General features: G+C 38.6%; 2 protein-coding genes across 2 annotated transcripts; both read left to right on the top strand.

The window, feature by feature from the left end:
* The first annotated feature begins 4,401 nt into the window (after positions 1 to 4,401).
* On the top strand, positions 4,402 to 5,349 carry LOC136959917 (olfactory receptor 1D2-like). Its single transcript, XM_067254157.1, has one exon. The coding sequence runs from the start codon at positions 4,402 to 4,404 to the stop codon at positions 5,347 to 5,349; it is 948 nt and encodes a 315-aa protein (XP_067110258.1).
* Positions 5,350 to 9,507: 4,158 nt separating this feature from the next.
* Positions 9,508 to 10,605, top strand: LOC136959909 (olfactory receptor 11A1-like). Its single transcript, XM_067254147.1, has 2 exons — positions 9,508 to 9,527; positions 9,669 to 10,605. Exons 1-2 carry the CDS (start codon positions 9,508 to 9,510, stop codon positions 10,603 to 10,605), a joined length of 957 nt encoding a protein of 318 aa, XP_067110248.1.
* The last annotated feature ends 576 nt before the right edge of the window (positions 10,606 to 11,181 follow it).

The raw sequence follows: 11,181 nt of genomic DNA, 5'->3' as shown, positions 1-11,181 counted from the left end.
GTGACATGGTTTACTCTTTCTGGCTTTGATGAGATGATGGAACACAGAGCCACGTTCTTCTCTCTTACTTTACTGTGTTACTGTGCGATTAAACTATCTTGCTCTTCAATTACAGCAAACAATATATTAGGGTATATTAACATACTTTTCTATGTTATACATATACAATTAATTATATGTTCATATGCATATCTTATCAGGACATGTTTGACGTCTATCGAGGACAGGGGAAAGTTTATGCAGACCTGCATGCCACATTTACTGTCCTTGATGAATGTAGCAGTTGCTCTGTTGTTTGATGTTCTGTACAGTAGATATAGTTCTGCAGACACATCACAACACTTTCAGAATTTCATGGCAGTACAATTTTTTGTTATTCCTCCAATTCTAAACCCGCTTGTTTATGGTCTGAAACTGAAGCAGATTGGAAACAGAATTTTGAGTTTCTGTATGATAAGTACAAAAAAGAAAAAGTCTTTAATGTAAAGAGTACCCAATTAGGTTTTGGGGAGAATAGTAATTTTAGTACCACTGTACAAAGTTGATAAAACCTGGTAGAGAAGCAATACCTGACCAATGATAAAATCTTATTCAGCCTTACTGTACTCTATGGCAGCATTCGATATATCCCTCCTTCACACTTCAAATCTAAACAAGTATCAAAGGACCTAATTTCCCTGCTCATCTTGCCTACATGGCGCAAAATTATTATGCTGTTCATAACAATTTCATCTCATGTTGAATTTATCATTCTTTTAAGTAAATCTCATCTAAATGCAAACATTCAACAGCAGGTCAAGTCTGTGTACACTGGGAACATGTTACACGTCTCAGACGTGTAACATGCTCTTTCTATGAGTTCACTAATCAGATCCTACCAGATTTCAATGACAAAACAAGAACAATTCCACAGTCCCCCCCTATGATTATTGGGTGTGCTTTGCCTTCGGCAAGGGCACAACCTTTGTTCTCTCACATATATATTATTGGGTGTGCTTTGCCTTCGGCAAGGGCACAACCTTTGTTCTCTCACATATATATTATTATAATTTTTTTAATTTCTTTTTGCCCCCCTAAAACTCAGTCAATATTTGGCCTACATAGACAACGTAGGTGTCAAAAGTTTCGTCTTGGTAGCGATTGAGATGCTTCTATTGAAATTTACGTTCCGTTGCATGGTTTAGGCTCAAGTTAAGTTTTTGTGGCGAAAAGTGAAGCTAACGTGGCTAACTTGCTAGCCACAGTCACTGACATTACTAACGTCACTAACGTCACGAAAACACGCGTGACTACCTTTGGCAGAACATTCGTTTCGCATCTGTTAACTTGGGGGATAGCTAGGCTAACTATAGCTTTACTGCAAGGCAGCTGCAGAAACACCACAAGAAAAGAGGCCAGGGTGATAACTATTTACTCATTTTACTTTGTGATATGACACACAATTGTGATGTGTAATGTACAATATAAGCTGATATTATTAAGGAAGTACATCTACTTTCGGAAACAGTAGTCTACTATTTCACTGAAGCATTAGCATCATGACATTAGCCTCTGTTGCCCGGGCAACACATACTACAGTGGTCTATGATGCATCTGTTTTCAATCTTTAAAATAAACATTCCCCACAAATACATTTTCGTTGTAGGATTTATTATGACATTACATTACAAGTAAACGAATTGTGGGTGAAATGATCATTACCTGTGGTTTCAAACCAGTGTTGCTCACTGCAACGCTGTAGCCTACGCGAGACACTACAAAAACATCTACACAGCTGTAGGAAGTCAAACAGCGACAGAACATGTTCGGCACTCCCCTTACTTAAATCAAAAGTCTATCTAACTACTAACCTGAACTTCATTGCCACAGCCTAAACGTTGTCAATCTGTTCATGAAAATAATTAATTTCAGCCTAAACCGTACAACGGAACGTTAAATCCAATTCAACCAACGCAATCGCTACCAAGACGAACACAGCAGCAGTCTACTAGTACTGTACCGTAGTAGTACAATTTACCGGGGCAGCTTCTCCACACAGGGCTATATCGCATTTTGCGTTGTTACTGACAATGATCGCTACCAGTGAGCTTTTTATGAATGAGCGATTTTTCACTAAATAAATGTCAAGCTTATTTACGTTTTGGGGGGCATATTTTCAGTTAGCAGATGTGACTGTCTGAATCGCGATTCCATCTTCTACTGCCGGGTAACGTCGTAGAATAATCTTCAAAGGGGGTTCTTTATTAATGAATGTATGCAATGAGTAGGCTACATGCCTGAAAATATCACGAGAAGGGAAAAACTTAAAATGACGTTTAAGTCATAGAGATTAGGTCCACTTTTACACCGGTCTGCCAAATTTATTCGTTTTGATTCAATGATGAGGCTGCCTCTTGCAGGGGAAATGAGAAGACATCTATTTCATTCTACACTTAACTCGTATTTTGAGTTGTAAATGAGCAGCAAAAAAAATGCTTTTAAATCTATGTAATCTTTATAAATAATAAGTAGGCCCTATGCATTTTTATATAAAATATACAGAAATATTAGTTGTAAAAATGTCATTAAAAAACTGACCCCTGTGCAACCAACGCAAGCAAGCACACCCTACAATTTCCCCAGAAATTGTACCCTCTCTATTTGATGTTGAAATATGAAGGAAGTAATCTAAAGCATATAAGTAGACAATAAGTATAAAACTGTATACAGAGAAAATGGAATTGAATGTGGGAATGGTAAAGAAAACACAAGAAGTAATGTGGTGATGTAGTGTGTATAGATCGTAATCATGAAAGTGACAGTAGTGGTGTAAAACAATCCCTATGGAGAAAAGAGAGATGGTTATTGTTGCAACGATTTCCATCGGTGGCCATGGAAATGCAGAAACAATTGAAAAGGGTAGACTGAGTTTATTGATGCGAATTTGGATCATTAAATAATCCCAGGCTTGCACTTGGTGGTCGAACGAATGACATGGGTTGGTTACAAGGTAATTTAAATACCCTGAAATGAACAAGAACAATGAAAGTCGCTATATATATGAATATATATATATATAGAGAGAGAGATAAATAAACAGATAGAGTACACCAAGTAACCTATTGACTCCAAGAGAGGAGTCTTAATACACAAAAAATACATACAGGAGCTTCTGTTCACGTACAGCCATCATCATCATCATCATGATATAGGATCTCTTCTCACCGATACTGCAGTCAACAATGTAGCAGATGAACCTGACTTGTTGCTGCTCCAGTACATCCTATCTTCTCAAGTGCTCCACACTACTCTCCAGATTCGCAATAATCAGATGAGTACAGCGCCAGGAATGCAGACCCCGGACAGTGTTGGGATTGTTCCTGTACTGTTGTTTAGTATGCTTAGGTGTATGTTGAGAACCTTCTGGACTTTTACAGGTCCCTAGTGACATTTTCCCTTGGCTGAGCATGACGCTGAAAATGAACGACAGTGTCAAAGCAGTCATGATGCCACCTGTGATTCCTGCAAAAGCAAAACCTCCAGTAGGTAACATGTTCCCACCAGTGGAAGGGCAGAGTAGATTATGCTCTGTGGTCGCATGTTCAAAGAGTGTTATTCAGTCATCCTTTCCACCCCTGCATGGCCCCAGGAGTGAAGTCATGTACCTAGATGAGACAGCAGTCTCATTCTTATTAAGGAACCCTCTATTATTTTAAGAGGAGAAAGTAGAAAAAAGTTACAGTGGGTTAGAGATGGTTAGTAGGAGTTGATTTTGGAGAAGTGGAAGAGACACATCACTAACGTTGTTGTGGCCATGAAGGCAGCCAGCAGGGAATGGTAGGAGGTCAGGTCATCGAGGGATCTGGGCTTCCCCCTCTTCCTCTCCACAGTCAGGTAGTTCTATTGCAGAGGAACTCTATGCTCATGCTTAATGAATGTAGCTATAATGTAATTAGCCTGAAAATGGCTTTTTGGTTACAGGGGTATACATTTCTTTGAACTTCTCATGAGAGTTCTAAAGGTTTACAGTATGACCACATCTAGCAACACCCCTCCTCCTTTCACTCCTTTCTAATCCAAACAGTTTCAAGGGCCTGAATTCCCTGTCCTTCCACATGGTATGAGGTCATCATGCTAGAGGGCATAAAATACTGCTACATGTAGGGTGCATGGGTGATTCTTAAAATATCCCATCGATGGTGTATCCCAACACAAGGTAATGTACATGTATGTGCTGAATTTATTTCTCATGTACCATTGTTGTCAGTGCACTGTTAAACTGTATTTTTCTTTACAAATAGTTTAAGTATTGCGCAACCTTCTTACTTACTTACTTCTATGAGCAGGAATACTATGGTAAGGTATGGTATTATGGTCTCTGTGTAACGAGCACACTTAATAGTTTTTTTTTTCTTCACAGATATGACCTTTAGTGACAATGCATCAACAGTGACATGGTTTACTCTTTCTGGGTTTGATGAGATGATGGGACAAAGAGCCACATTCTTCTCTCTTACTTTACTGTGTTACTGTGCGATTATACTAGTAAATGTTGCTCTCATTTTGACGATAGTCCTGGATGAAAACCTCCATGAGCCCATGTACATCTTCCTGTGTAACTTGTGCATCAGTGGCCTGTTTGGCACAACAGGATTCTACCCCAAGTTTCTTCTGGATCTACTGTCTGATCTGCAGGTTATCTCTTATGCAGGATGTCTAACTCAGTCTTTCGTTATATACTGTTCAGCCTGTGCAGATGTTGTTATTCTAGCAGTGATGGCTTACGACAGGTATGTGGCAATCTGTAGACCACTGGAGTATCACTCTGTTATGACTAAACAGAAGGTCACTGTGTTAATCTATTATCCATGGCTCTCTATATTCTGTTTATTCTCTGTTGCTATAGTAATAACTAGTAAACTGAGGTTGTGTGGATCACATATAGAGAAGCTCTACTGTGCAAACTGGCTTATTGTTAAACTATCTTGCTCTTCAATTACAGCAAACAATATTATAGGGTATATTGGCATTCTGTTCTATGTGGTACATATACTATTAATTATATGTTCATATGCTTATCTGATCAGGTCATGTTTAAAGTCTATTGAAAAAAGGGGGAAATTTATGCAGACCTGCATGCCACATTTACTGTCATTACTCAATGTAGCAGTTGCTCTGTTGTTTGAGCTCATGTACAGTAGATTTGGATCATCAGATTTGTCACAAAGCTTTCAGAATTTCATGGCTGTTCAATTTTTAATATTCCCTCCAATTCTAAATCCTCTTATTTATGGTCTGCAACTGACACAGATTCGTATTCGAATGCTGAGTTTTTGTATAAAATCTGGAAAAAATAACATTCTAAAATGAAAGGGGGAAAATGTATGCTGACCTGCAGCCACCCTTACTCTTAATATGAAACAGACAGTTGTTTAGCATTTTTGATTCTTCGACAACCAATGCTCGAGAGAATTACTCCCAATAATTCAGACAGATTGATATTGAAATGTCTCTAACTTTTTTAATATCATGTATGGAAACATTTGATATTACTATACTTTTTACACCAGTTAAAGAATCTACACCACAAATTCTATAGTCGGTCTACATTCATATGTGAGAAATGTCTAAATCTACAGTAAAATGTTATTCTTGCTACATTATATAAATGCTATATTGTGACTTACAAGTACATGTATTTTTCGTTTTACCATTATTACAGCTCTGACATTTTGTCTTTGTCATAAAAAACATCTATGCACCTTCGTTTGGGAGCATCAATGGAAAGCTGGATTACAAACTTTTTTAGACTATAGATGTTTGATTTTATTAAGCCTTGAACTGGATTTAGAGTCTAGAACATTCCCCATGGTGTTTAGACAGCCTCCTCATCGTGACTGACATCTGACATTAAAAAAAGCCAACACGAACAAACAACAAAAAAACACAGAAAAAGTTGACTAGCAAATGATAAACAGACAATGGAATAGGACCTGGATACATAAACAATTGGTTGGGAACAGTTGCGATTAAGGTGATGAAAGAAGTTGAATCACAGACGGACAACAAAAAATATACATTGACATAGAAACCCTCTTTGAGACCAGTGGGCCATACCCATTGTAGCTCTATTTGAATTATGGTGGATTCAGCAAATGTCAACTGAAAAGGGACAAATTGCCATTCACATCTACAGACAAAATATACAAAAAATACAAAAACATTATAACATTGTTGCTGCAACCTAAGAACTAGAGTCAGGAAGGAAATACAGCAATAAGATGATCATGTCTGTCCTCATGTTCTCAGTGGCTCAGTTAATAATGCTAATTAAGAAAGGATCACATATAGAGAAGCTCCACTGTGCAAACTGGCCTATTGTTAAACCATCTTGCTCTTGAACCATATAAAACAATATTATAGGGTAGGGCTGACTGATTAATTGCATTTGCGATTATATCGCGATGTGACAAAACAAGATTTTGTAATCGCAAAGGCTGCGATTTTACTTTGGTGCACGTTATGGTACGTGTCCACTACAGCGTTTTTTAACGCTCTGCACCGCTTGCCTTCCCACAGTACACCACGCTCGGGAGTAGGGCTGTGCAATTAAGCAAATTTTTATTGCAATTTCGATTTTTGGGTCAAACGATCTCCAAACTCGTATAATCGAGTTGAAACGATTAATTTGGCATTTTTCGTTTTACAGTAGGCCTAGAGAGTTTCTGAAAGAGACGCGCACGCGCAATTCAGTCCTTCCCCCAAAAGTATTCAACGCGGCGAGAGGGAGTTCAATCTTTAACCTGCATGTGGCATCAGGAAGTATATGCCATTGGCAGGAGGCGGGACATGCCAGTGAGCCGCCAATCAGCAGCATCGACCGTTGACAGCCAATTACACGAACGAATACCGAGCGAGTTCGTTGTTAAAATGTAATTTATCTACAAGCTAATAAAAGTTGTAGCAGACCTACAGTGTGTTGAATATTAAAGTTTCAGTAACGTTACAGTTTGATAGTCAAGTCATTTGTCAGTATGTGTTCGGGCATTTGGCAGTCAATGCTGGTCGATGCTGCTGATTGGCAGCTCACTGGCATGTCCCGCCAGTGGCATATACTTCTTCCTCATGCCACATTAGACACAGTTAAAGATCTAACACCTACTGAACGCGGCCCTACTGACTAGCAACACTCACTCACTAGCAGCGGTACTCAAAAAACAGCAAAAACAGCTCAACTCGAATATGGCAGAAGGAAGACAGCACCGTTTGACCGTGAAAAAGGGGAGAACAATTTAGATGGTATGGGAACACTTCGGATTCGAAGTATCTGACGAGGAGCAGCGTCACACAATGTGCAAGATTAGCTATAAGGTGATAGCTGCACCACATGGCAACACAACTAATTTATTTAACCATTTGAAACTAAAACACAGAGTTACTCATGACGAATTGATAAAGAAACAAAAATATAAGGCCACAACCCCCACGACATCAACACATAGTCAGAAAATCCAACTTGCAACGCTCCGCTCTGCTCGCCTTCCCATAATGCCCTACGCGAGCGCCAACGCCCGATTTCATTGAAAATTAATTGGAAGCCGACGCCCCACGCCGCCCGCTCTGCTTTAGTGGACACACACCGTTACACTTTACCTTGACCTGTAGGATAGCCTCAGGCTCGACAGAACCTGACACTACAGAGACTTTGCCAATTTTGCCTTGAAAAAAGATGCTGCGCAGTGTCAAGTATTGTGCAAAACCTGCCTGGCAATTAGCTTATTCTCTGAAATCGTTCAGCCCTATTATAGGGTATATTAACATCCTTTCTTTGCTGGATATGAGTTCTATTTTCATACATCTTATCAGGTCATGTTTAAAGGCTATTGAGGACAGGGGAAAGTTTATGCAGACCTGCACAGAACATTTACCGTCCTTGATGAATTTAGCAGTTGCTCTGTGTTTTGAGGCTTTCTGCGGTAGATATGGTTCAACAGATGTATCACGAAACTTAAGGAACTTTATGGCAGTACTACAATTCTTAGTTATTCCACCATTTCTAAATCCGCTTATTTATGGTATTAAACGGAAGCAGGTTAGAAAATCAGATTTTCTTCATGACAAGTAAAAGAAAGATAACTGAAGTAGGTTCTGGTGAAAATATTAATTTGACTAGACACTGTTTACCAACCCAGGTAGAGTAGGCCTACCTGTGAAATACTTTCATTTCTGACCAATGATGAAATGTAATTCAAGATAAATTAAACATTTTAATTTAATTCAGCTTGTTGAATATTTCAAAATAAAGTAAAATTAGCGATCAAACCTTGTATATTCGCAATATGTATTTAGTTCTGACTGTACAGTTTTGTTGGATATTCTACAGACTCTCTTGTAATGTATGACAGCATTCAGCATATTCCTATTTCACTCTTCAAACCCAAACAAGTATAAAAAGAACTGAATTCATCCACATGGCTATTATGGCTATTCATTAGATTTTCTTTCTCATGTTGAGTTTATCATCCCTCCCTTAGGTCTCATCTAAATGCTACCACTCCAGCAGATTCAGTCCGGGTCCACTGTATCTCTACACGCCTTAATGTATCAAGACATCTTATTAAAAACACAGATTGCATACTGCGCAACCTTACAGTATGTAAGTAGGGCTGCAACTAACGATTATTTAAATAATCGAGAGATGTCGTTATGCCACTGCATAATTCTATTCTATAAAAAAAAAAAAAACATAATTATTCATAAGTATGCAGTGGCATAACGACATCTCTGACGTTGATAACAAACCAAACCGTTTAAAAATCGGTTGAAAATTGAGCAAGTTATGGTTATTTAAAAAAGTAAGCTACATATAGCACCAACAAAATGTTATGGGTGAGCGAGTTGACTGTAGCAAGATGGCCGCCATGTGCGGACGTTCGACTCCGTTGGCCGGCAACGCGGACGAGACATCTAGCCTTTATATATATCTATGATTTAACCCGTTAAGGAGTAGCGTCGCACATATGTGATCGTTCGAATGCGGGTCTCACAGCGACTTCGAACATTCCAACTGAATATTTTTAGATGGACAAAATGTATGCCACAAACGCTTTAGTATGGCTTCAAAATGTACTAATGAAAAGGCTAACAAGTAACACTAGCATGGTAGTAGCATTGCTACGAGTATTATGCTAGATAACTTAGCCCAGAAGCTATCTAGCTACCGTTTTTGTTGTGACTACTTGCAAAATGTTGGTTCTTCAATGTGCTGTGTTTTTGTGGACATTGTTTCCCCTTCACTGGTGACAAAGATTAACATCTAAAAACGGAAGTGATCTGTGGTATACCAACATTCAACATAACCTCCCCCCCCCCCCCTCCCCCCCACACACACACACACACTTTAAAATTCAAACAAGTCTCCAAGGACCTAAATTCCCTGTTCATTTACAAGGTGTGATTGTATTGGGCTGGAGGGCATAAAATAGTGCAACTTGTTGAGTTCATGAGTACTCAAACAAGGTCTCATCTATGGAACCAACTAACCACGGGTAATGTACAATAGAGTATGGTAAATCTCTTTTTCCCTTGAATGAATATCTCCCCCTCCACATACTTTACATATTGCAGCTTATCTAAGGAGCAGCACAGTGGTTTGATTCTGACTGAATTGGTTTCCTCTTGCTTTGCAGATATGACCTTGATAATGCATCAACAGTGACATGGTTTACTCTTTCAGGGTTTGATGAGATAATGGAACACAGAGCCACGTTCTTCTCTCTTACTTTACTGTGTTACTGTGCGATTATACTAGTAAATGTTGCTCTCATTTTGACGATAGTCCTGGATGAAAACCTCCATGAGCCCATGTACATCTTCCTGTGTAACTTGTGCATCAGTGGCCTGTTTGGGACTGCAGGTTTCTACCCCAAGTTCCTTCTGGATCTACTGTCTTATCTGCAGGTCATCTCTTATGCAGGATGTTTGATCCAAACTTTTGTCATTTATTCTTCTGCCTGTAGTGACTTTTTAATTCTAGCAGTGATGGCATATGACAGGTATGTGGCAATCTGTAGACCACTGGAGTATCACTCTGTTATGACCAGGCAGAGGGTTGCTTGGTTAGTCTCTTATCCCTGGCTCTCTACATTCTTTTTAATAGATGTGCAATGTATTTTAACAAGTAAACTGAGGTTATGTGGATCACACATAGAGAAGCTCTACTGTGCAAACTGGCCAATTGTTAAACTCTCGTGCAGTTCAACATCAGTAAGCAATATAATGGGATTCATAATCATAGTTTTCTATCTCTGGCATATACTTTTTATTCTGTGTTCTTATGCATATCTTATCAGGTCATGTTTGAAGTCTATTGAGAATAGGGGAAGGTTTATGCAGACCTGCATGCCACATTTACTGTCTTTGATGAATGTATCAGTTTCTCTATTGTTTGATGTTCTGTACAGTAGATATGGTTCTGCAGACACATCACAAAACTTTAGGAACTTTATGGCTTTACAATTTTTAGTTGTTCCTCCTATTATGAATCCGCTTATTTATGGTCTTAAACTCAAGCAGGTTAGAAACCGAATTCAGAGTTTTTGTAAGACAAGTAAAATAAATAAGTAGTCTTTAATGTGAAGATAACCATAGGTGAGAATAGTAATGTAAGTACCGGCCTTTGCTACATACTATAGAAGGCTATATGAAGAGGAAGCAGACCCCCATAAAAATGAGAAGTAATAAGTAAGTAATAAGTAAGAGGAACTAGAGAGGGTACAATTTCTGGGGAAATTGTAGGGTGTGCTTGCTTGCGTCGGTTGAACAGGGATTTTAATGCAATTTTTACAACTGATATTCCTGTATATTTAATATAAAAATGCATAGGGCCTACTTATTATGCATAAATATTACATAGATTTAAAAGCATCTTTTTTTTGCTGCTCATTTACAACTCAAAATACGAGTGAAGTGTAGAATGAAATATGATGTCTTCTCATTTCCCCTGCAAGAGGCAGCCTCATAGCTGAATCAAAACGAATACATTTGGCAGACCGGTGTAAAAATGGACCTAATCTCTATGACTTAAACGTCCTTTTAAGTTTTCCCTTCTCGTGATATTTTCAGGCATTTAGCCTACTCATATTGCATTCATTCATTAATAAAGAACCCCCTTTGAAGATTATTCTACGACGTTACCGGCAG

Source organism: Osmerus mordax, chromosome 2, assembly GCF_038355195.1.
Source record: "Osmerus mordax isolate fOsmMor3 chromosome 2, fOsmMor3.pri, whole genome shotgun sequence".
In the NCBI taxonomy this organism is placed as follows: Eukaryota; Metazoa; Chordata; class Actinopteri; order Osmeriformes; family Osmeridae; genus Osmerus; species Osmerus mordax.
The sequence above is the reverse complement of the archived record's forward strand: the minus strand, read 5'-3'. Positions and strand labels throughout refer to the sequence as shown.